Source organism: Callithrix jacchus, chromosome 5 (assembly GCF_049354715.1).
Source record: "Callithrix jacchus isolate 240 chromosome 5, calJac240_pri, whole genome shotgun sequence".
Taxonomy (NCBI): domain Eukaryota; kingdom Metazoa; phylum Chordata; class Mammalia; order Primates; family Cebidae; genus Callithrix; species Callithrix jacchus.
The window spans coordinates 83,172,868-83,199,412 of NC_133506.1; the positions used below are offsets into that span (position 1 = coordinate 83,172,868).

The following is a 26,545-nucleotide window of genomic DNA, read 5'->3' on the forward strand; positions in this document are numbered from 1 at the left end:
AGTTTTGCCAGCCTGGCCATTGTAAATAATATCTCAGTATAGTTTTAATTTGTATTTTTCTGAAGTGGAACTGATTATGTTGTCATATGTTTAAGGACCATTTATAGTTTTCTGTTCTTTGATTTTTCTCTTGGGTTATTGTTTTTTTTCTCAATTTCCGTGAGCTGTTTTTTATATTTTTGGAAGGTTAGTTCATTGACTTATGAGTTATAAATTTTTTTCAGGCTAGGAATTATTCTGATCTAGACAGAGTCTTTAAATAATTCCATTCCTCCCCTTCCCTCTGCCCCATCTCCTTTTGTTTCAAGATTCAGACAGTGGTTTTGGGACAGAGCCTGGTCCCTATTGGGACAGAATTACACCTTTGGCTTCCTTCCAGGATTTAAGTTAATTGGCATGAGACACATTTTCGGTATGAACTTATGGTAGTGTGAATGTGTTTGAATTGTATCAGGGTCGGCTACATGATGTGAGAACAGCCAGCCCCTCTCACCTCAGTGGCCTAATGGCAGAGGCTCATTTATTTTTCATGCTGTTTTTCCAGTGTATGTGGTCAGACTTGACTCATCATAGTCATTCATGATCCCAGGATGATGGTGGCACAAGATTTCTTTTTTTGTTTTATTTTGTTTTGTTAACAGTTTTATTGGCTGGGCTCACTGGCTTTCGCCTGTAATCCCAGCACTTTGGGAGGCTGAGGCGGGTGGATCACTTGAGGTCAGGAGTTGGAGACCAGCCTGGCCAACATGATGAAACCCCATCTCTACTAAAAATACAAAAATTAGCCCAGCGTGGTGGCATGTACCTGCAGTCCCAGCTACTTGGGAGGCTGAGGAAGGAGAATCGAACCCAGGAGGCGGAGGTTGCAGTGAGCTGAGATCTCATCACTGCACTCCAGCCTGGGTGACAGAGAGAGACTCCATCTCAAAAACAAACAAATAAAAAAGGGGCTGGGGTGGTGGCTCATGCTTGTAATCCTAGCACTTTGGGAGGCCGAGGTGGGCGGGTCACCCGAGGTCGAGAGTTTGAAACCAGTCTGACCAACGTCGAGAAACCCTGTCTCTACTAAAAATACAAAATTAGCTGGGTGTGGTGGTGCATGCCTGTAATCCCAGCTACTCGGGAGGCTGAGGCAGGAGAATAATTTGAACCCGGAGTCAGAGGGTTGTGGTGAGCTGAGATCAGGTCATTGCAGCCTGGTCAACAAGAGTGAAACTCTGTCTCAAAAAAAACAAATTTTCTTTTTTTGTTTTTTCAGACAGAGTCTCGCTGTGTTGCCAGGCACCAGGCTGGAGTGCGGTGGCGCGATCTTGGCTCACTGCAACCTCTGCCTCCTGGATTCAAGCAATTCTCCTGCCTCAGCATCCCGAAAAGCTGGGACTATAGGCGCATGCCACCACGCCCAGCTAATTTTTGTATTTTTAGTAGAGATGGGGGTTTCACCATGTTGGCCAGGATGGTCTTGATCTCTTGACCTTGTGATCTGCCCGCCTTGGCCTCCAAGAGTGCTGGGATTACAGGCATGAGCTGATGTGCCTGGCAAAAAAACAACAACAAGTTTTATTGATACATAATTTATTTGCTATGCAGTAAAGTTCACCATCAGTATAGTCTTCTTTTAGAACATTTTATTACCACCAAAAGCAACCCTGTACCCATTAAGCAATTATTTTCCCTCCCACTCCCTTCAGTCCCTGGCCACTATCAGTCTGCTTTCTTTATCTGTGGATTTGCCTCCTCTGGACATTCCACATAAATGGAGATATACAGTGTGTGGGCTTTTGTGTTTGGCTTCTTGCATTCAGTGTAATGTTGTCAAGGTTCATCCATGTAGTAGAACGGACCAGAACTTCCTTTTTAAGGCTGAATAATATTCCATTGTGTAGATAGATCACATGTTATTTATTCATTTATCAATTGCACAAAGTTGTCTCCAGTCTTTGGCGGCGAGAGTAACACAGCTGTGAACATGGTATGTGAGTCCTTGTGTAGACATGCTTTCCTGTCTCAGGCTAGATAAGGAGGCTCCATCCTGACACAGACACCCACTGTCAGCACCACAGGGAATGTGGCACCTGCCTTTTACTGTTCAGCAGAGAGTGACACACATCATTCCTATCTCATCTTACTGCAGTGTCTTGGCTGACTTCAGAGGCGTGGGAAAATGCACTTCTGTTATAGACCCAGAAGTGGCTGAACTGGAAATACTTGGTGACCAGAATCAGTACTATAGAAGAGAAGAGAAATAGACATTCCTGGGGCCCACGAGAGTGGTTTGTTTGGACAGGTCACTCTGGAAAGCGTTCATTAATAAAGAGGGAGTTCCAGGATAGAAATTATGTGGGTTAGCCTTGAAAGGTGGTTGGTGGAAAAACCTCACATCTTCCAAGGAGTGTCTTAGATGGATATGATGATATTGAAACAGAGAAGGGCAACCATATAGAAGTAATAGTAAATAGAACAGAGATTTAGGATTGGGCACTTCTGAGTTTCACAGGCGGTGTTGTGGCCTAGAGCTTTATCCCAGCTCTGACTTGCTCTATGTTACCCTCTTGTGCAATGCCTCCCTTGCAAGAGTGTAACAAGATCAGTGCCATGAAACCCCTGGGTCAGTGCCTGGAACATGGTAGGCACTCAGTAAATTACAGCTGTCACCTTGGTGCATTTGACCAGCAGTAGCTGAGCCTGCAGTCACTGAGTGACCACAACTGGCCTTGAGGCCTCGGATTTATGTTTTCCTTGTGAAGCATAAATGTGCTGAAGAAGATCCCTGTTCTCTTGGCCTGGTTATCCCTGTGGTGACTGAAGGAAAGCAGGGGCTGGAGCGAGGAGGGGGATTAGGGACACAGATGTAGCCACTGTATATTTTGAGGGCAAGTAAACAGTTCTTCCTCAGCCTCTTGGCACAAAGTTCTAACGTAGAGCAGTTTCTGAGTATAGGAGCCACCGGGCAGATCTGCACATGCACTCAGTTGTCAGTGCTGGAAACGAGCCCCTTTATTATTATTTTTCTAAACAAAGCAAGACAATGGCAGTGTAAACATTGCTTGAACAAAAAGCATTTGGCCAATGGAGATAAAACCAAAAGGAAAATAACAACTTTGATTTCCTTTTGGTTTTTGTGTTTTGACATTTGGTAGCATACTTCTAATCTTTTAGGAATTAAAAAAATTATATGGTATGTGAACTCCAGTTTGTTTATGCTGTTAAATTTAGTGCGAAGTAGACTCAAAAATTCCCCTCCTGTTGGGATGTCAGCTTGTTCCCATTTTTGCTTTTCTTTGGGAGAGGCATGGTCAAGGGACCAGTGGGCCCTGAAGAGGGCCCATGAAAAAAGCCTCTGAGGCACATGGGGAAACCTGTAGTAGAAGCAGAAGGTGCAGCCTGATTTCCCACAGCTCTCTAACGTTCCTTATCATGCAGATCTTCGAAGGCTGCCATTTCCATTTTATAAGTGAGGAAACTAAACTGAGCTTCAGCAAGGTGACTAAAAGGTGCTGGGTAGAGCAGTGATCTTTTCATTTGCCAAATAGTTATTTTAAAACGGTTACCAATATTGATAGGCCATGTTTTATGTTAAGTGAGTGCATTTGTGGTTTAGTAAGGGGGTAGAGGATCAGAGAGCTTGGAGGAAGGGAGGGAGAAAGGGGGAGTGTGTAAGCAGGTGGGGCCAGACTTGGTGCCCTGTGGAGTCATTCATTCTTGCAGCAGATGTGTGCCAGGCACCGTGCCAGGCCCAGCATGCAGCAGCAGGGAGACAGTCCGGGTCTCTGTCCCTTGAGAGCCTGCAGTCCAGAGGTCGTGGGAGGAAGGAGGGAGGGTGGAGGGAAAGCCGGAAGCCCGGGCGAGCTCCAAGGCCTCTGGCTCAGTCAGCTGAGCAGCAGGTGGTGGATCCTGGGCAGAGCATCCCTGGAGGGAAGGCGAAGCAGGCATGTGTGGGGCTGGGGGTGATGGGTTCAGTTTTGTCCTGAAACTGGAGGGGAAGGCGGCATGGTGCAGAGGTGTGTACCAGTGACCAAGAAGGTCTAGTGACCAGGCGTGATGGCTTGGTCTCAGCACTTTGGGAGGTTGAGACAGGAGGATTGCTTGAGCCCAGGAGTTCAAGACCAGCCTGGCCAACATAGGGAGACCCCATCTCTACAAAAAATAAAATAATTAGCTAGGCTTGGTGGTGCACACCTGTAGCCTCAGCTATTTAGGAGGGTGAGGCGAGAGAATCACTTGTGCCTGGGAGGTCCAGGCTGTAATCAGCTATGATTGTGCTACTATACTCCATCTTGGGTGACAGCGAGACCCTGTCTCAAAAAAAAAAAAAATGTTTAGGAAGTTACATATGGTCTCACACAAAGGCGTCTGAACTGTTTGTTGGTGGTCATTAGAAGGGAATGCACTGTTCTATATGGGGCAGAAAAGCATGACCTCTCCATTGTCTGCTTCTCTGGTACTGACTGGGTGGTTCTCTTGTGTCTCCACCCTGCTTTTGGCCCTTTCTTGGACTTTGCCGATGGCTGTTTGCCTCCTTAATTGCATTCTTGTTCCCATCTCCCTCTGCTCTCTTTCTCCCTGGGGCCTCTCACACGTTCCTCTGAGATGAACATGTTGGCCACAGTGCCCCTCCTGTGCCCTGATCCTAGGTGCCAGCTGCCACTTGGCTGTTTTCATTCTTCAGGCTTGTCCTGCCAGCACCTCCAGTCATGCTTGTTTGAAATAAAACTAAGTATGTTGCCTCCTGCCTTCATCTGGAACCTCTCTACCTTCTCTTTCTGTTAAAGGTGCCTCTGTCCTCCTGGCTGTTCCGCCCCTTCTACCCCACTCATACTGACATTTGGTTGTCAGGGTTCATGTTCCCACTTGTGTTTATGTCCGTCGCCTGCCTTTCCCATTCCCCTGCTGCCGGATTCAGGCTCTGGACTCATCGTGCCTGTGTGGCTTCTCAGTCATCTTTCTGTCTTACTCTTCCTGCCTCTGTCCCAATCCTTTCTCCCACTGCTGCTTGATCAAAATTCAGAAGTACCATCCTGACAATGTGAATTCCCTGCTCCAAACAAAAATCAAAAATCAACCTAGTAGCTTCGCCTTCCCTAGTATTTCCCAAAATAATTTTAAGTGGTTTACAGTTGAATGTTCTTAGTTTTAATCTTTATCTTAGAAATGCCATAGTATTTTGATAGGTCCTGAAAATTTAAAATGTATAGTTAGCATATGACCCAGCAGTTTCACTCCTCAGTATATACTCAGGAGTACTGAAAACATGTCCACACAAACATTTGTGCATAGATGTTCATGTCAGCATTATGAATATATGAATATTCTTCATGGCATGATAGCCACAAAAACTAGAAACAACCCGAATGTCCATCAACTAATGAATGTGTAAACAAAATGTGGTTGATCTATTCAATGGAATATTATTTAGCCATAAAAAGTCATAGAATATTGGCACATAATGCAACATGGATTAACCTTGAAAACATTGAAACTTTCACATAAGTGAAAGAAGCTCACATATTATATGATTTCATTTATATGAAATGTCTAGAGTAGGCAAATTCATAGAGAGTAGATTTTTGGTTAATGTGCTGGGGGTGAGGACATGGGTGGGGACTACTAATGGATGTGGGGCTTATTTTTGGGGTGTTGAAAATGTTTTGGAATTATAGTGATGATTGCACAACATTGTGAATATGCTAAAAAAAAACTGCACTGAATTGTATACTCTAAAATAGTGAATTTGATGCTATGTGAATTGTATCTCAATAGAAACAAAACAGAAAGATCCCCCCATATGCCATAGCAGTAATACTTAATTTTATGTTACTTAACATAAGGATTTTAATTTAAAAGTAAATTGGATATGAAGAAAAATATGAAGCAAACAGTAGAGCAGCTTTTATAGTAAGGAATGAATGAGATAATTCCTGGGGCAGTGCCTGCACATAGTGGATGCTCTGTTAGTCATTGTTACTGTCGAGAGGAAATGGCAAAAATCTTGAAGGTGAACAACCCATGTTGGCAAGTGCAGATCTCTTGTGGGCCTAGTGAGGCCCTGTTGGTGCAGCCTCAGCCTGCCGCAGCCTCTGCGTTCCCAGCTACCTTAGTGGCAGGTGTCTCTCCCTGAGGGTTCTCACTCTGCCTGCAGAGGCCTCTTCCTTACTCAGATGCTCATCCCTCTCGTTCTTCATGGCAGTGCCCTTGATGTCCCTCAGTCTGTCCTTGTCTTCTCAGGAGCTGCCTGGAGCAACCAGTTTGGAGTCATTTTGTTGCCCCCCAGCCCAGGCTGGATGCAACATCTGTGCTTGTCCAGACCTCGGTGGCTGCTGGCATGGGGATAGGGACACACAGTGAGTGTGTGAAAAATACTTGTCAAACCTGTGCCAACTAAACTATGAATACATCCTTTTTTTTTTGAGGCAGGGTCTGGCTGTGTTGTCGGGACTGAAGTATAGTGGCATGATTATGGCTCACTGTAGCCTCAAACTCCTGGGCTCGTGAGATCCTCCATCTCAGTCTCCCACTCCCAGAAGTGTTGGGATTATAGGCATGAGCCACTGCACCTGGCCTTAATACATCTTTGTAATGACCAAACGATGTTTTAAATTAGGCAAAAATATTTTAAAAATATACTGCAGAGAGAATTTGTGTATCCTGTGAACGAGCTGTTCTAGGAACAGATTCTAGAAAACTGGCCCATGTGTCCTAAGAGACATGCATGGCTACAGAAGTATTTTTCACAGTAGCAAAAATCTGGAGATAACCCAGATGTCCATCGACAGGAACACGGGTAGGTACATTGTTAAATCTTGGCAAGACCACATGGTACACAGCGGTGACAGTGGGTGAGTGGCAGCCAGCTGTGCATAGCAACAGAGAGAACCTCAGAAGCAGTATAGAATGCCACAGGCGGGCTGGGGAAGGCAGCATACTGTTCAGTTTTACTAGTGTGTGATATAAGTGTATTCTTTTTTAAAAAGTGAGGGACTGAAAACCCAGTACTAGTGCTGTTTGCCTTGGGGGGTCAAGGAGGTGGGGAGAGGGAAGTGAGGGGGAGCCAGGTGGCTGGACATGGTCATGTTCCAGGCTTTGAGGGGGCTGTGGAGTCATGGGGACTCATTTTGTTTGTCCTCACATGTGGTTTGCACATATTGTTTTATATTTGCCTAATGTTACATAAGAAAATATTTAAGAAAACAGGAACAACAAGAAAACTTTAGGGCTGGCTCATGCCTTCTGTGGGGTGGGCTCTGACGTTTAAGAGTTAGGAAGGAACATTTCCTCCTAATGTATCCAGTCAGTGTTACACAGTAAATAAAACACTGGGAATGTCTCCAGCAGAGGAGGAAAGAGGGAAGTAATATTTTTACTCTGCACCAAAAAAGGAAGTTTACCTTTCAACATGAAGAGACTTTTTTCCTGAGTGGTATTTCAGATGACAACAGCTATTTCAAAGGAACAGTGCAGATTTCTCAGGGTATTAAAGTCAGTGTGACTGATTCAGTGGAAGAGACACTATTAGTAGCCAAAGAGGCATCATTTCCTAAGGATGTGAGTTCTAAAGAACATGTTTTTAAGAATACTTTTAGAGTTTCTTTGTTGTTATTTTGGACCTCTACCCTGACTGACACCGTTGTATTGCCAGTGTGTAGAACCTTCCAAATTTCAAGGTAAAGTTTTCTTTGAATAGTGTTAAATCCTTTTCCCTTTTGCTGGCTGCACTGAAGGGTGCTGGGAATGCCAGGTTCTGATCCTGCCTTAGCACTGAACAGCTCTGGGTCCCAGTATCTGCATGTGGGTGACTTTCAAGGCTCTTCTAGCTGTAGCGTCTTTGCTTCTGCCTGCTTGACTTGGTGAGTGGCTGGGGAAAGGATCTGTTATGGCCACAGAACATGAGGTCAGAAAACAGTTGTTTCCATGCCATCTTTTGGCCTCAAACATCTGGACAAGAGGGACCTTTCTAGGTCTGCAGGTTCAGCAAAGGAAAATTCCTTGTTCTTATGACTTTGAGCCGTGAATTTCTCAAAGCCGCAAAGAGTGGGAATAAGAATAGGGAGTAAGGGGATGTGAGCAGAAGTCAGAGTCTGAGATCAAATCCTAGTCTCACCACTTGCTGGCAATGGAGCCTTGTGTAAGTTACTTAATCTCTCTTTTGCCTCACTTTCCTCCTCGGTAAGATATGAATAAGAAGAATAACTAACTCCTCCATAGGATTGTTATGAAGATTCAATCAGTGGACACATGTGACCTGCTCAGTTCGTATTCACTAGCCTCTGCTTAGAGAGCCCCTTCTCTTTCTTATGGCTCCTTTAATTCTGTTCTGTTACTAGTATCAAAGAACACATCTGAGACTTTCCTTGGAAATGGCAGCTGCAGAGGAAAAGAGCAGGCAGGATTGGTGATGGTTTTTAACAAGTTGTGTGTGTAGTCTGGAGAGAGATGCTTGTGGACAATACCACCCTCCCCGCTGGTAGGTGATTCCCACCCAGTATGTTCTTATGTTCTGTGGGCTTTCATCTCCTGCCGAGCTGTCCTCAGGAACCTGCTGAGAAATGTCCCTGTAGGCTGGGCGTGGTGGTTCATGCCTGTAATCCAAGCACTTTGGAAGGCTGAGGCGGGCGGATCACGAGGTCAGGAGATCAAGACCATCCTGGCTAACATGGTGAAACCCCATCTCTGCTAAAAATACAAAAAATTAGCTGGGCATGGTGGCACGTGCGTGCAGTCCCAGCTACTTGGGAGGCTGAGGCAGGAGAACCACTTGAACCTGAGAGGCGGAGGTTGCAGTGAGCCAAGGTTGTGCCACTGGCTGACAGTGAGACGACCTTCCCCCCAAAAAAAAAAGACCAGAGAAGTGTCCCTCTCCCTTGCCAAGACGTGCACCTTGGCAAGACACAGGAGAGGTATTTGGACACCTCTTATTTGCCAGTCCTACTCTTACCAACCCTCACAAACATGCTGAGCAGCACCTGTTACCTCCATTTGAGAGGTGTGGAAATAGAGGCTCAGGAAAGCTCACCTTGCCTCATACCATGCAGCTGGAAAGGTAGGACGTAATCCCTGTGGTGGGAGTGAGAACTGCGTGTTTCAGCCCTAAGCTGCTGCCCAGGCTGTGGGTGTTGCTCCTGAGTCCAGCTGTCAGGGGCATCGAGTGGCTTCTCAGGCCCTGTGGTGCCTGGGCTTCGGCAGGTGCTGGTTTGTGTGGAGCATGTGTTAAGCACCAGGTGGGGCTGTTTCTGTTCCCAGGCAGTTTATTGTGAGATATGTGTACAGCAGCTGCTCTTTATCTCAAGAGATGGAGACCAAAAGGGAAACAGGAACTGGGAGAACAGCCTCAAGGTTGTGAACTCTGGCAGTCTCCGAGTAGAGGAATAATGGGTATCTTTAATAGTATTCGTATTTTTTGCTTGTGTGTTGCATGGAAGATGTTCGTTGAGGGCTTACTGTATGCCAGGCACTGTTCTAGACAGTGGCAAAAAGACAGGCTGAGCCCTGCTCTCAGAGGTGGTGCGGAGGCAGGAGAGAACCAGATAAACAGGCACATAAGAAATGTCAGATAGAGGAGGGGCTCTGTTCCAGATGACAGCTGGTGACATTGATAGAGAGCACCTGATGGGTTCTGAGGAGGCCATGTGATCTGAGTGACAAGGAGCCAGTCTAGTGACAGATATGGGAAGGATGCTGGGTGGGAGGAATGGCAGGTGGGTAGATACATGCAAGGCAGGAGCTGGTTCTGGTCATAGGGAAAGTGACTGGAAATGAGAATGCAGCATGCGGGTGACACGTAAAGAGTTAACCCTCAGGGCTTGCCCTGCCCCAGGGCCCACCTTTGGGGTGAAGGAGCTCATCCTTTGAGCTTCAGCTGTGGTGAGCCTGCCCTTGTGGTCTCAGTGACCCTGGCTCACCACCCATCCTGCAGTGCTGCTTGGATGAGGCTCAGTGGACATCAGCCATCACTAGCATCAGGTCCCTGCAAGTAACTCCCTCAGAAATTCTCGAAGCTGCTGTCAGAAGAGTCAGATGTGACCTCCTGGAGGCACAGGTTGGAGGGCAGAGGTGAGCAAACCACTCAGTTTTCTCGAAGCTGTGGTCTTGCACTTGTAAGTGCACAGTGTAAAAATACCTGTTCCTTGGCTAGCATCTGGAGCTCCCTTTGAGAAAATAGTTATGTCACTACTGTGACTGAAACCAAAAGTCAGCAAGGCCTGCCTGAGGGGATCCACTGCCCCTCCTTTACTTCCACAGTCTCGCAGGCTCCTCATGAGATGGTGACAGCCCAGCAGTTAGCCCCACCGCAGCCACCAGCCAGGTCTAAATTAAGCAGGAGATCATGGGAATGTAGATTTTCCCATGCAGCTCTGCATGTTTTTCAGATGTCTCAAGCTGGAAAATTATACTGATCAAATGGCAATCCATAGCTCGGCCTGTCCTGAGGGGTGGGGGTGAAGAGCCAGCAAAGGCTCCTGTCCACCATGCCCAGTCTCTGGTTGGCTTAGTTGTCTCCCATCAGTGTGTGTTTTCTCTAGCAGAGCTACAGTATGTTAGAAATGGGGAATCTCTGCCTAAGGGTCACAGCTGTCATCCTCAGAGGAGGGAAGGGTTCTGAAGGCTGCTTTTTAGATTTCCAAAGGCTGAAGGGAAGCCCTACTTTTCTGCCCACCACGAAGCTCCACAGGCCAACAAAAACATCTGCTGCTTGGCTGTGGCTGGAATCCCACTCCCTCAGTTGGTGACCTATGGCTGGGCTGATCAGAAGCTTGAGTTTCTCAGGACACCATGGAGATGGCAGGGAATTGAACCTCGTCAGAATGGGGGCCTTTGGAACTGAAGGGTTTGTGGCGAGCATCTGATTTAATCCCATCATTTTAGAAGCAAGGACCCTGGGTACTGGTGCCACAGAGCGGTCACAGTATTGGCCCTGGTCCCTGGATTCCAATCTCCTCTCTCTACCACACCACATCATTTGCATTTTGGCATGATTTTTAAAAGAATGCTGTTCCTAATTTGGCCATTTGTGAGACTGCTTTGAGGAATAGGAGAGGTAGGGGAGCATTCAAGTATTCTCACTTGCCTTTATGGAGTGTTGCTGCCTGCCCTTTGTGCAGTCAGTGTTTGATCCTCTACCCTGAGGGGGAGGTGCAGGTCCTTGCCATACCCCTGTTTTCCTGGATTGGCAGGAATAGCCAAAACCAGATCTCCAGACCCCATCTTTTCTTCACACAGTCTTTAAAAATGACTGCATTTCTCCACCTGCTCATGTAATCTGCACCCACAGGCTGCTCTTCCCAGAGACTAAATGGTAGGGGCATGTTGATAGCAAGAAATTAAATTTCTTGTGTGTGTTTTGGTACTTGATTTCTGCTTTTAGAAAATTAAGTGTATATCAAGTATATATCGAGTTCTAGGAGGCCAGGTGACATCTAATTTGAGCTCTGCTGTGTTTGTTCCAGTGGCTCTCAGATCCTGGGAGAAGCTGCCTAGGTGGCTCCTTGAGGGTGGACCTCCTATTCCCCTGAAGGATGGTGTGGACCAGCTTAGGGGGTTCTTCGTATGCAGTCAGCCCTTCCTGGCTCCTCCCTGGCAGTAAGTTAACTGACACCTGCAGGGATCTTCTTTCCTTAGAAGACTTGTCCCAGGGGAGACAAGTGAGGACATGGGCTGTTTTTCCTGTTCTACCATCTAGAAGTCAAGTCTGAAATGTTTGTTTTTCTTCAGAATTCTTTTTTTTTTTTTTTTTTTTTTTGGAGTTGGAGTCTCTCTCTCTGTTGCCCAAGCTGGAGTGCAGTGGTGTGACTTTGGCTTACTGTAGCCCCTGCCTCCCAGGTTCAAGTGATTCTCCTGCCCCCAGCTTCCAAGTAACTGGAACAACAGGCGCCCTTGCCACCCTGCTGGGCTAATTTTTTATATTTTTAGTAGAGGTGGGTTTTTACCATATTGGCCAGACTGGTCTCGAACTCCTGACCTCATGATCCGCCCACCTTGGCCTCCCGAAGTGATGGGATTACAGGCATGAGCCACCTTGCCCAGCCCCAGAATTCTATGAGTATAAAGGTTTTTTTTTTAAGCCCACTTTTTGGAGACTGACAAATTTTTTTTACTACAACAAGGTATTCATTTTTATAGACCGGGTCTTGTTAGGTTGCCCAGGCTAACTTTGAACTCCTGGGCTCTAGTGATCCTCCTGCCTCAGCCTCCTGAGTAGCTGGGATTATAAGTGTGTAGCACCCTGTCCAGCTGATATAAAATATGATTTCTCTAACCAACAAGAAGTCATCAGAATATAGATACCCACTTTCAGTTAGTGAAGACGATGTTTCTTTTTTGGCTGAATCTCACAGTTTTTCTGGTATGAGGGAAATAAAGGGTTTTTTTTCTTTTCAATTCTTTATGGGATGAGCAGCCGTTATTAGGCTTTAAGTTATTGCTAGGGTGGCTGAAACAGTCGTAATAGTCTTTTCTCTTTTGGCTGAAATGATGACTGTTGAAAAGAATGTGGCACTGTCCATATTGTCCTAACTGGCCTGTTGTCTTAAGGAGAGCCTGTGAGGTTTGGTCATGTGAGCTGTGGTCTCAGCTACCCCAACTGAGCCTCCTTGTAATGATCGTCGTACCCTTTCTCCAGTAGGAAGATAGAGATGTTTCCTCACTCATGGTCTGAACCTCAGGAAAGATAAAGCCAGTGAATTGAAGATTGTGGAGTATTGCACACGTTCACATGTCCTGCAGTGGACCATGACACTGATTCCAGCATGCCTAGAAGTCCCCATGGGGGCTAAGAGAGTGGTAGTCCCTCAGCTCTGTCCCCAGAGTGACTGGATTTTTAAACAGATTCCCAGGAAGTTGTGATGTATCTGGTTGAGGGACCACACTGGTAGAACACTATGGAAAAGGTGGGGTTGTACCCCTTTCCCAAGCATTCTCTGTCATATGCTTTTACAAAAATAAAGTATGTGTAGAAACATAGGAGGCTGTCAGACATACATAGGTGGAGCTGCTATCCAAGGTGAAAATGTTCAGGTCAATTAATTCACTCATGTTTATTAATTGGGACTGGATTTTCCCAGTCAATGTTGATTGACCTGTTACTGTAAGGTTTGGGGTGGGGAGTGGAGGGATAGTTCCCGGACAGCTGAGCTTTATCTTCAGTGATGGCTGTTGAAAAGCCACTACCCGTAGTTTCCTTAGGGACTTGATGTAGATCCCAGCTGAAAGGTGAGCATCCTCTCAGCACATGGTCAGCCACACCTGGGTGGTGCAGAGGCATCGGGCACAGAGATGTGTGCCTTCACGTCTGCTTGGAACTGTGAGAAGCCTCTCTCTGTCTCCCGTGATGGGGAACTCTAGATTTGGAAAGAATTTCCCCACCCAGCTCCTCAAGCTCTCAGAATACATTTTTATGGAATACTTCTTGCCTCTTGGGGCATAACCCTAGCCTTGGAAATGTTTTTTCCAGTTTTGTTCTGTTTGCTGTTTTGTTTAGTCTCTTTCCAGTCTCTACCCTCATTTGAATTCTGATTGTGTTTTCAAATATGCCAGAAAATTTTCCCCCAGCTTGTCCCCTGCATGTATGGGGATCCGGCTGTTATTTAATGGTTCACATCATGAGTCACTCTCAAAAAAAGAGCAGATGATCCGAGACTTTGGTTGGGGGTGCCTTATTCACAGGGAGTGCTGCGCCCTCCTGAGAAGGATGCGGTTTTTCCTTGGTCAGTCTGGGGCTGTGTGTCACCTGTGACTGAGGAGAGCCTGGCTGATGTCTCTGCACTCCTACTTCAAGCCCTGTTGGAGGTTCAGGGGAGTGCCCACGCTCTTTGTTGTTTAGCTGTTGCTGCCTTTCTACCTCTGTCTGGTTCTCTTAGGTGCTTCGTGCATAAGGTTTGCAGTTGCAGGTGTCAAAAGCACACATTGCTGTAGGTTACAGCATGAGAATTCCAGGGGAGAAATGGCTTCATGTACAGGTAGACCTAGAGGTGCAGACCACGTGCTGTTATGTCTTGTGCCTTCTCCTCTCCTTGGCTTCTTGCTTTCTTCTGTGGCTGCTTCAATTATAGGTAAACTCTGGCTCGGGCCCTGTGGTGTCTTCCAGTAGTTTAGCAACCTGCTGGTTTCCTAGAAGTTTTAGGAATTGTCTAGAGAGGTCTACAGGTGGTCCAGTCTGGATTCTTCACATATCATTGATGTAGCTGCTTGGCTGCGGGACTGTGGGGCTTTGATTGGCCTGGTCTGAGTCCTGGGCCTATTCCTGGCCAGTTCCCCAATGATGACTGATGTACTCTTTCCAAGAAGAGGGGGATTATGGTTGTTACATAGGCAAAAACAATGATTCAGTTTTCAGAATGGAAATGAAATATTTGGTTTAAGGGGACTAATTGTAGAGAAGTGAGTATTCTCTTTTATATTCAATATATATAGCTTTTTACCTGGAGACTCTGAAGCTCCCAGCGTTATTTCAGGCCTAACAATTTCTGCATTGCTCATGGTGCTACTTCCCCAAGCCACCTCAAACATGCATTTTTTTTTTTTGCTGTTGGTTAGAATTTTATTGACTCAGTGTGGTTAACAATAGTTATCTAATGTACACCAGCTCCCTGATTTCTTAGTAAAATGAATAATTCATTAAAACAATTTCAAAACAGGTTTTTAGGGCTGGGGCTGCAGTGGGCAAGGTGTGGCTGGTAGAGTGATGGCTGGGAGGCTTTGCCTGGTCATCTCATCTAGAAAATAAAGTGGCCATACTGTGGGTCTACTCAGCCTGTTTTTGTTTTGTTTTGTTTTCAGACAAAGGTGCTCTGTCACCCAGGCTGGAGTGCAGTGGCATCATCGTGGTCCACTGTAGCCTCCATCTCCTGGGCTCAAGCAGTTCTCCCATTTCAGCCTCCTGAGTAGCTGGGACTGCAGACGTGCACCACTATGCCCAGCTAATTTTTTTTTAATTTTTAAATTTTTTTTCATAGAGACAAGGTTTCACCATGTTGTCCAGGCTGGTCTTGAACTCTTGGGCTCAAGTGATCCTCCTGCTTTGACCTCCCAAAGTGCTGGGCATGAGCCACCACCCCTGGCCTAGTCCCTGTCACAGCTTTCTTGGAAGATACAGAAAGGTTTGTTTACCTTGAATAATAAATCCCACTTTACACCTTGCTGTCTTCATTCAAACATATTTAAAAATTTGACAGAATTGTACAAGTTCATGTACTTCATTTATCACTTAGCATAAAATAGTTCTAAGTAATACCTGATGATGTGGTGATAGAACTGGATTTCTAAAGACATTTCTAGTTACTGAGGATCCTTTCAATTGTCAGTATGTAATTTATGAGATTAAGGTTTTTTTACTATTTATTATTTATTTATTTCTGTAGTCAGTCTAAACCTTTAACAGAGTTTAATGTTATTTACCTTGTTTTGACAACCCTCCCACCTCTACCTCTAACATCCATATCTGGCCTTAAGAAATGGTTGTGAACTGATCACACACACACTTCTTCAGGTTTGAGTGAGAAGCTCAGAAGGTAACAAATGATCCTGTTTTAGTTGTATTTGCATTGTGCATTAGTGCAGTCTTAACAAGCTGGAAACAAGAAAATTGGCAAGGAAATTTTCCTTGGCAAATTGAGAAGGAAAGTTTGGAAAGTAGAGCATACAAACTATGCAAAAAAGAGAACAAAACAAAACTCAGGTTCTAGAAATAACAGAATGTGGCTGGGCACGGTGGGCAACGCCTGTAATCCCAGCACTTTGGGAGGCCGAGGCAGGTGGATCATCGGGAGTTTGAGACCAGCCTGGCCAACATATTCTCTACTAAAAACACAAAACTTAGCTGGGTGTGGTGGTGGGTGCCTGTTATCCCAGATGCTTGGGTCGCTGAGGCCAGAATCCTGTGAACCTGGGAGGCAGAGGTTACAGTGAGCCGAGATTGCACTGCTGCACTCCAGCTTGGGCAACAGGGCAAGACTGAGTCTCAAAAAAAAAAAAAGAAAAGAAATAACAGGATGTGCTGTGGAGGGTGGTATGTGTTTGGGGCTTGCTCCTGGGATGGAATCATGGCAGGTGTTTGCTGGGAGAGGAGATGTTTGAATGTTTACAGCCAGTCCTGTGGTTGAGAGGAAAAGTGAAAAATGGGGACCTGAGGTGTACAAAGCCAAGTGTGGCAAAGTGATGGAAGTCCAGGTGTTCATCTGGAATAGTTGGAGCTTTGTGCCCAGTGGCACTGCTGGAGTCCTGCCTCATGGCCCATGCATCATGGGCTGTTTCACGGTTGGAATCATTAGTTTCGGTCTCCAAAGTCTTGCTTAGGTGAGGTGCATAGCCCAGTTGGCCTAGAAAGTGGTTTCTTGGAGGCGCCTCCAGTGACTTTTCTCCTAATGATGATGATTATTTATTTATTTATTTATTTATTAATTAGAGACAGGGGTCTCGTCATGTTGCCCAGGTTGTTCTCAAATACCTGAGCTCAAGTGATCTGTCCACCTCGGCTTCCCAGAGTGCTGGAATTACAGACGTGAGCCACCACACCTGACCCTAGTGAGGTGTATTAGTCCGTTTTCATGTTGCTGATAAAGGCATACTCGAGACTGGGAAGAAAAAGAGGTTTAATTGGACTTACACTTCCACATGGCTGGGGAGGCCTCAGGATCATGGTGGGAGGTGAAGGGCACTTCTTACACGGTGGCACTAAGAGGAAAATGAGGAAGAAGCAAAAGCAGAAACTCCAGATAAACCCATTAGATCTTGTGAGACTTATTATCACGGGAATAGCAAGGGAAAGACTGACCCCCCATAATTCAATTGCCTCCTCCTGGGTCCCTCCCACAACACATGGGAATTCTGGGAGATACAATTCAAGTTGAGATTTGAGTGGGGACACAGCCAAACCATATCATGAGGATTTCTGTTTTTTTTCTCTCTTGAGGCAGTGTCTCACTGTAACCCAGGCTGGAGTGCAGTGGTGCGATCTCAGCTCATTCCAACCCCAACCTCTGCCTCCTGGCAATTCTCATGCCTCAGCTACCCGAGTAGCTGGGATTCTAGGTATACGCCACCACGCCTGGCTAATTTTGTATTTTTAGTAGAGAAAGGGTTTTGCCATGTTGGCCAGGCTGTTGCTGAACTCCTGACCTCAAGTGATCCTCCTGCGTTGGCCTCCCAAAGTGCTGGGGTAACAGGTGTGGTATTTTATTATTTTATTAGCTTTTTTCTTTTTCCTGAAGCCTGAGTATTTCAGAGACCTTGCAAGTTTGTCTGTTAGAGAAAGCCCCTGCCTTGGTCAACAGCCCCTGTTTCTAAAGTGTTTGGAATTCTTTTCCCAGCTTGTGTCTAAGAGGGCAGCAGCACCTCGGCCCTTGCTCACAAGAATTGCTGCCTTTTCTTTGCTGCCAAAGGTTTAGGAGGCTCGTTGGGAGCCCTAGCAGGGCCTCACAGTCTCCCTGGGAGGACATGGAACCCAGCTGGAGCCTTCTGATGCCACCCACAAGGTCACCAGATAGGGGAGGGCAGCAGAGTGCAGGGTATTGTTTCTCCTTTAAGAAAGTGTTTCTTTTTTTTCTTAAGACATTCTCAACCATTTGAGACCATTTTATTGGGAAGGAGGTGGCTGAAGTCCTCTGTTTTTTCTTTTTCTTTTTTTTTTGGCTAGAATGCAGTCTAAAATTGGGTATTGAAAACCTCTTTTGTGCCAATAATTGTGCTTAACAATGGAGACAGGAAGGAATAAGGGAGGAAAATAACAAACAAGCAGCCAACCAGTATTTCATTTAAACCTGTGAAATGCTATGCAGTTACTAAGGAGTGATTTACTTCCAATTATGTGGTCACTTTTAGAATAGGTGTGATGTGGTACTGATGAGAGTGTATGTTTTATGTATTTGGGGTGGAGAGTTCTGTAAATGTTTATTAAGTTTACTTATTCCGGGCCTGAGTTCAAGTCCTGGATATCCTTGTTAATTTTCTGTCTCGTTGATCTGTATAATATTGACAGTGTGATGTTAAAGTCTCCCACTATTATTGTGTGGGAGTCTAAGTCTCTTTATAAGTCATTAAAAGAACTTGTCTTATGTATCTGGGTGCTCCTGTATTGGGTGTGTATATATTTAGGATCGTTAGCTCTTCTTGTTGAATTGATCCTTTTAACATTATGTAATGTCCTTCTTTGCCTCTTTTGATCTTTGTTGCATTAAAGCCTATTTTATCAGAGGCGAAAATTGCAACTCCTGCTTTTTATTTATTCATTTATTTTTGTTCTCCATTTGGTTGGTAAATCTTCCTCTATCCCATTGTTTTGAGTCTTTGTGTATCCTTGCATGTGAGATGGATCTGGATGCAGCATACCGATGGGTTTTGGCTTTCCATCCAATCTACCTGTCTGTGTCTTTTGATTGGGGGATTTAGTCGCTTTAAGTTTGGGATTAGTAATAATATATGTGAGTTTAATACTGCCATTTGATGCTCGCTGGCTGTTTTGCCCATTAGTTGATGTAAACTCTTCATTATGGCTGGGCACGGTGGCTCACACCCATAATCCCAGCACTTTGGGAGGCCGAAGCGGGTGGATCATGAGGTCAAGAGATCGAGACCATGAACATTCTGGTCAACAAGGTGAAACCCTGTCTCTACGAAAAATACAAAAATTAGCTGGGCATGGTGGCGCGCACCTGTAGTCCCAGCTACTTGGGAGGCTGAAGCAGGAGAATTGCTTGAACCCAGAAGGCGGGGGTTGTGGTGAGCCGAGATGGTGCCATTGCACTCCAGTCTGGGTAAAAACAGTGAAACTCCGTCTCAAAAAAAAAAAAAAATTCTTCATTATGTTGATGTGCTTTACTTTTTGGTATATTTTTAGAAAGGCTGATACTGGTTGTTCCTTTCTATGTGTAGTGTTTCTTTCAGAAGCTCTTGTAAAGCAGGCCTGGTGGTGATGAAATCTCTAAGTACTTGCTTGTTCACAAAAGATTTTATTTTTCCTTTGCTTGTGAAGCTTAGTTTGGCTGGATATGAAATTCTGGGTTGAAAGTTTTTTTCTTGCCGGGCACAGTGGCTCAAGCCTGTAATCCCAGCACTTTGGGAGGCTGAGGTGGGTGGATCACCAAGTCAAGAGATTGAGACCATCCTGGTCAACATGGTGAAACCCTGTCTCTACCAAAAATACCAAAAATTAGCTGGGCATGGTGGCGTGTGCTTGTAATCCCAGCTACTCAGGAGGCTGAGGCAAGAGAATTGCCTGAACCCAGAAGGCGGAGGTTGCAGTAACCCAGGAGTGTGCCATTGCACTCCAGCTTGGGTAACAAGAGCGAAACTCCGTCTCAAAAAAAAAAAAAAAAAGTTATTTTCTTTAAGGATGTTGAATATTGGCCCCCACTCTCTTCTGGCTTGTAGGGTGTCTGCTGAGAGATCTGCTGTGAGTCTGATAGGTTTCCCTTTATGGGTAACCTGACCTCTCTCTCTGGCTGCCCTTAGCATTTTCTCCTTCATTTCAACCCTGGTGAATCTGATGATTATGTGCCTTGGGATTGCTCTTCTTAAGGAATTTCTTTGTGGTGTTCTCTGTATTACCTGGAGTTGAATATTGTCATGCCTTGCTAGGTTGGGAAAGTTTTCCTGAATAATATCTTGAAGGGTATTTTCCAGCTTGGATTCATTCTCTTCGTCACATTCAGGTACACCTATCAAACGTAGATTAGGTCTTTTCACATAGTCCCATATTTCTTGAAGACTTTGCTCATTCCTTTTTATCCTTTTTTCTCTAATCTTGTCTTTTCGTTTTATTTCATTAAGTTGGTTTTCGACCTCTGATATCTTTTCTTCCGCTTAATCAATTCAACTGTTAAAACTTGTGCATACTTCGCGAAGTTCTCATGTTGTGTTTTTCAGCTCTATTAATTCACTTATATTCCTCTCTAAATTGTCTATTCTCAGTTAGCATTTCGTCAAACCTTTTTTTGAGATTCTTAGTCTGCGTTGGGTTAGAACATGTTCTTTTAGCTCACAGAAGTTTCTTATTATCCACCTTCTGAAGGCTGATTCTGATGATTGATCACACTCTTTCTCCATCAGGCCTTGTTCCCTTGCTGATGAGGAGCTATGATCCCCTGAAGGAGGAGAGGCATTCTGATTTTGGATGTTTTCAGCCTTTTTGCACTGGTTTCTTTCCATCTTTGTGGATTTATCCACCTGTTGTCTTTGTAATTGCTGACTTACAGATTGGGTCTCTGAGTGGATGTCCAGATTGTTGGTGGTGATGTTATTTCTCTTTCTTGTTTTCCTTCGGCAGATGCCCCTCCCCCACAAAGTTGTACCTTCCCTGGTTCAGCTGTGCTTGCTGTGAAACTCTCAACGGTCAGCCTTAGAATTGCTGTTTTTTTGTGGGAGTGGGACCAGCCGAGCCCGATCACCTGGCTCCCTGCCTTGGAGCCCCCAATTTTTTCTTTTCCTAATTGAATGGTCGATTCTCTCCCAGGTGCCCCAGTCGCCCACCAAAAAGGTGCCGGGATCTATGCAATTTCCTGTGCGGTGACCGCGCTGGCTGAAACAGCGGCGCTATGATTCATGGTGCTTTTCTGCCCGGGAATCTCCTGGTCTGGCTCCCGGCTTCAGTCCCCCTCCCAATCAGCTGGATGGGTGACTCTGCCTTCCCGGAGCTCCAAACGCCAACTAGAAGGGCACCGCATACTCTGCACTGAGAACCGCTGTGCCGGGATGCCGGCAAAACAGCCGCACCGGCCAAAAGAGTTGTGCCGGCCAAAAGAGTGGTGCTGGCGACCCGTGGGGCTCCTCCACTGGGAATCTCCTGGACCATAAGCAACAAAAATTTGTCTGGAAGCCTGGCGTCCACTCACTCCCTGCGCCTTTACTGGGAGCTGCAACCCTGAGCTGCTGCTAGATGGCCATCTTGGATCTCTCTCCTTTTTCTTTTCTTTTTCTTTTTCTTTTTTTTTTTGTGTGTGACAGGATGTCACTCTATCGCCCAGCTGGAGTGGGGGGCGATCTTGGCTCACTACAACCTCCATCTCTCAAGTTCAAGCAATTCTCATGCCTCAGCCTCCTTAGTAAGCTGGGACTACAGGTGTGTGCCACCATGCCTGGCTAATTTTTTGTATTTTTAGTAGACACAGGGTTCTGCCATGTTGCCTGAGCTGGTCTTGAACACCTGAGCTCAGGCAGTCTGCCTGCTTTGGCCTCCCAAAGTGCTGGGATTACAGATGTGAGCCACCACACCCAGCGGAAGTCCTTGGCAGTGGTAAATCCTAGCTCTGCCCACTTCTCTAAGAAGCTGAAGAGTCATACCTGCCCTACATCACATAGAGCAAAAAATAGAAGGGGCTGGTGGTCCCTGGCACATTGTAAGGGACATTAAGTACCTCTGAACATTACTACTGATTTTGACACATATTTGCAGTTTAAGCTGGGAAATATTCATTAAAAATTATTCTTTTTTTTCTTTATGAGGCCCATCATATCTTTGCTAGCAGTGAATGTTGCATCATGAATGAAAAACCTAATTACATTAAATGTGCAGGTCACTGTGAAAAAGTTTTTATTCCTGGTCCTTTGACAGCCTTTAGAGGATGTATGACAGCTGGCCAGATTGATGGAGAGGTAGAATATGCCTGCTTTTAGCTGAAGTCCTGTTCTGTGGCTTCAGTTAGAGGCAGAGTCCTTGACATATTTGAGGGTGGAGAAAAGGCCTCCTTGGCCATAGCAGATGTGTGGGTTATTACCAGGGTGAAATTTTATGAGCTGTCCCCTTTTTGTGTGTGGAAAATCATACAAAGTACTTTTTTCTATTTTCTCACTCAACACTGAACAGCAGTCAATACAGAAGACGTCTGTAACTTTCTCCCCACATAACAAGCAGTCTCAATTTTGCAGAACACCAGCTAGGTGTCCTTCAATTCAACTCTGATATTTAGCCGGAGATAGCTTCAGATCCCACGTGTTGAAGGCTCAGTCCCACAAGACCACTCCCTCCTTCCCAGCAGTGCAAGTCCAGGTCTCTGGAATGTTTGACCAACCAGCTTCAAGTTGGGATACTTTCTTTGGGTTCAATTAATTCCGTAGAGTGGCTCACAGAACTCAGGGAAGATGACTTATATTTACGTATTTATTATAAAGGATATTGCAAAGGATACATATGAAGAGATACATAGACCAGGTGTGGGAGAAGGAGTACAGAGTTTCCATGCCATGCTGCAGTGCCACCCTTCAAGAACCTTCATGTGTTCAGCCATCCAGAAGCTTCCTGAACTTGTCCTTTTGCCTTTTTATGGAGGCTTCATTATGGAGACACAGTTGACTAAATAATTGGCCATTGGTGATAAACTTAACCTTCAGTCCCTCTCCCCTTCCCAAGACTATCTTGCCTTGGTCTTTCTGGTGACCAGCCCCAACCTGAAGCTGCCTAGGGACTGCCAGCCCTCAGTCAATCATTCACATGCAAAAAGACATCACTGTGGAGATTCCAAGGATTTTAAGTCTAGAATCTCTGCCAAGTGTCAGGGATGAAGACCACATCCATGTTTTACAGTATCACACCCTTCTTTTTGTGTGATTATTTGTGATGAGTAATCATTGCATTTCCCGTGGCTTTTCCTTGCTTCTGACACCTTTTGTTTACTTGTTTGTTTTTTTTTGATGCGCCCATTACTCATCCAAGGCTTTAGATGAGGAAGGTAGGAGCTGCCTGTTGTTTCTGTGGCAGAAACATCTTGAGAGTAAAGACCACCACAGGAGGAAAGGGAGGCACAGGTTCTAGGCCTGGAGTGACTTAGTCACCTACCTTGTGATTCCAGGCCTCAGGTTCCGTGAAAAAGTTTTTATCCCTGGTCCTTTGACAGCCGTTAGAGGATTTATGATAGCTGGCCAGATATAGTGGGAAAAATAATCTTTACCCTGAGAGTTTGCAGAGGGAAGCCAAGCAGGTGGTTGGGATGGTGAGTGGAGCCCCTTGCTTTGTGTTAATCTACCTGGGGCAGTCCCTGGAGACTACTGAGGGCCTCAATTTTCCCATTTTATAGATAAGGCACCTTCATCCCCTGCCAGACTGTGGCCTTCTTGAGGGCAGGGACTCTGTTTTTAATCTGTAACATTCATTTATTTAACAGTGTTCATTTCTGTGTCAGGCACAGTGCTAAGTGCTGGGTGCCCACTGGTGATGAGGCAGATGGAGGTTACCAAACTTGTGGACAGGAGCCTCATGTCACAGATGTGGATCTCACTGTAGCCTGGTAAGTGAGTGCTGTCTGGAGGAAGAGAGGGGACAGAGGATGTGTTTGGTTGGAGCTAGTTAATGGGTAGCCAAGGGTCTCAGTTTTCTTTGTGAAATGAGGGGCTGGGCTATAACCAAATACTTTTAAGGCTGTGTTAGCTTGGGCCAGATGCTGGAGGCTTCTGAAAGCCAAGAAGAGATCTTTATCCTTGTTTTAGAAGAGTTGTCAGGAACCTTTATAAATTCTTGAACAGGGAAGGTCAGCCAAAAAGTAGTTGTCAAGGAGAATTTTCTGGACCTTCAGAAACACAGTGGACCAAAGCAGTTTTGAAGGTATTGACAGGCATTTTTGAGTTAAGATAGACCTGAAATTAGACTCTTTCTTGTCCTCGTGTCTGTTTTTTTTTAAATTGACATAAACTTAAAAAAAAAGTAGAGATGGAGGTATTGTTATTTTGACCAGGTTGGCCTCCAGTAATCCTCCCATTTCAGTTTCCCAGAGTGCTGGGATTATAGGTATGAGCCACCATATCTGGTCTCAGGTATAATTTTAAATCTGCCAAGATCAGCTTTCCTCAGCATTTCTGATTCTTCCACAGCTGGCTTTTGACAGGCAGTGAAAAATCCCACAAAGTAGCCATTCTAGTGGAAGTGTTTTGAAAATACAGCAACAGTCATGATGTTTACTTCTTTTCTCCTGAAGGCTTAAACTTGAGTTTAAGTTTTATTCATTGTTTACTGGTAATACTGATTTTATCTTGGGTTCGTCCTGAGGAGGCTGGGTGTGTCCACTCAGACCCCCAGTTTTACCCTGCTAGACCAGAGTCTCCCACCCTCACAGGGGGCTTAGGTCGCAATGGAGTGGGTTTTCTCTTTCTCTAGATCATGGCTTCCAGCTTTTCAGATCTGAGACTCCAAAGGAGGAAATGACCATTCAGGGATCTTGCTCCAGCTTGATTACGGAAACCGAACCTTCATAGGGTACGCACTTACCAAGAACAGGAAAGTTTCTCTCTTTGAAAGGCTTTAAATTTGTAACAAAGAAAATAAAAATGACGACTTCGTCTATCAGAAGGCAGATGAAAAACATTGTGAACAATTACTCAGAGGCAGAAATCAAAGTTCGGGAAGCCACCTCCAATGACCCGTGGGGCCCGTCCAGTTCTCTGATGACCGAGATAGCTGACCTGACCTACAATGTGGTGGCCTTCTCGGAGATCATGAGCATGGTGTGGAAGCGGCTTAATGACCACGGCAAGAACTGGCGGCATGTGTACAAGGCACTGACACTGCTGGACTACCTCATCAAGACAGGCTCTGAGCGTGTGGCCCAGCAGTGCCGTGAGAACATCTTCGCCATCCAGACCCTGAAGGACTTCCAGTACATCGACCGAGATGGCAAGGACCAGGGCATCAATGTGCGTGAGAAGTCAAAGCAACTGGTGGCCCTCCTCAAGGATGAGGAACGGCTGAAGGCTGAGAGGGCACAGGCTCTCAAAACCAAAGAGCGCATGGCCCAGGTTGCCACTGGCGTGGGCAGCAACCAGATCACCTTTGGGCGAGGCTCCAGCCAGCCCAACCTCTCCACCAGCCACTCGGAGCAGGAGTATGGCAAGGCCGGAGGGTCCCCGGCCTCCTATCATGGCTGTGAGTAATGGAAGTACTTCTCACCCTTTGCCAGAGCAGCAGCAAGAGGTGACAGGTGGGGTGGGTGTCCCTGGGTTTAGGGAGTGGTGGCTACCGCAGAGCTCGTATCTGTTCTCAGTACCCAGCTTTTGGTGGCCCAGGCAAATTGTCCTTGGTTTGGATTGAATTTTGGTTATAAAGGGACTTTTAGTCCCTTGGCTGCTCTGGTTCAGGGATCTCTAATGCCCCTTGCTGCCTTGTGGTCTCATTCTGTACATCTGGGCAGACGGTAGGCAGAGACAGGTTTTGTCTGCTTCCTTGTCAGAATGGGTCTGGCAGCAAAGCTGTTGTCCTGCTGCACATATAATGGGGAGTTAACTCTGGTAGCCAGGAGGAAACAAATGCTCTTTCTTGATAATCTTGTTTCTTTAATCTCATATTAAATGTTTTTCTACTGACTGAGCTGCAGGTCTCTTGAATGGCTCAGTGTTATTCTACTTCAGCAAAAAAACTTCTACAGGTTGCTAGTGTGAACAAGGCCTCCCTTCCAAACATGCAAATGAGAGTTCTGGGTGATTTGGTTGTATGGCTGGGTCTGCACTGAGTGGAGCTGGTCTGTGTTCTGGGTTTGCACGTTGGATTATTTTGGGTCTTTGCCCTATGTTGAGAAGAGGTGTCAGGGAACAGAGTGGATGGAGTTCAGGGCCTGATGGAAGCTGGTCTCTGTGAGCTACATTGGCATTCTGGCTGTTCATTAGAAGTGGTCCCTGAATAGGTGCCTCTCCATTTTCACGGTGCTGTGCCAGCCACAGTGTGGACCCCATACTCAGAGAGACAGGTGGCCCTAGTGGCCTTTGTGGGGCAGGGTGAGAATGGAGGTGGGGGTTTTAGAAATTTTATCTTCTGGCTGCAAAAACGAAAGTGCAGATCCCTATAACACAATGTCAGCAGAGCGAAACTTTTTTTAAAGGCAGTTGTTTGTAGTTTGACAGACCTCAGTCAACCCTTGCTTAGTCAATGTTCTGTTACCAGACCATTTATTTACTAACATTTCCTGCCTTTGCAGGTTTTGATTTGACATTGTATCGCCACCGCTAGCATTTTGAGAAATGTGTCAAAGGAGAGATTTGCATATTAAAGTCAGATTTCCTACCTCTAGGAATTCTGAATTATTACCAAGCTTGGAGCAGGTTAACATATTCTTGTCCCATATATAGTTGTCATTTTCCTCCTTAGTTTGAACTGCTTCGCTTAAGGAAAGGTTGCGACCTTAGGTAAACTACTTGAAAACAATTTAACCTTAATCTCAGAAGTCTCGCACAGGGTTAAGTTGCATCAAAAAATGAAGATTGCCCTTTACGAAGTGAAATTGTTTTATTTCTCTCAAGGGCCCTCTTACCAACCCCTAGAGAGGCTCCCTTTGGATTGAGTTGGTCCCAGCCTGCCTTGACTTCCTCTGTTGCTGTGTCTGTGTCTGTGGCTTTGATGCAGGCCAAGGGGAGCTGCCATTCTCTTTATGTGCTTTTCACAGTCATTATTCTCAAGAAGCCAGAGGATGCTAAGCAAGGAGCTGAAACAGCTTCATGTTCTATGAACAATTTGTGGAACTTTGCATATGTAGGCGTGGGACAGTGTGGGTACAGGAGGAGCCTGGTTTGATCCACCCTTCCTCCTCGTACGGAGTCCAGGGCCTGTAGCCCTAGGTTCTGCTGGGCTAAATGATACTGCCACAGT

General features: G+C 45.7%; 1 protein-coding gene across 19 annotated transcripts in view; it reads left to right on the forward strand.

The window, feature by feature from the left end:
* Positions 1-26,545, forward strand: part of EPN2 (epsin 2) — a 91,719-nt gene that overhangs the window by 25,280 nt on the left and 39,894 nt on the right. For 8 of the 19 annotated variants that reach the window (XM_054257006.2, XM_054257007.2, XM_054257008.2 and 5 more), the window contains 2 exons: positions 23,100-23,204; positions 24,068-24,832. The exons of 1 other annotated variant lie outside the window; for it this stretch is intronic. In XM_054257006.2, the coding sequence (XP_054112981.1) occupies positions 24,238-24,832 (595 nt within the window). In that variant the 5' untranslated portion in view covers positions 23,100-23,204; positions 24,068-24,237. Of the gene's footprint in view, positions 1-7,424; positions 7,662-11,441; positions 11,575-23,081; positions 23,205-24,067; positions 24,833-26,545 lie in introns of those variants that run through there. 10 more of the 19 variants (XM_035303106.3, XM_078373139.1, XM_078373142.1 and 7 more) reach the window with 3 other exon arrangements.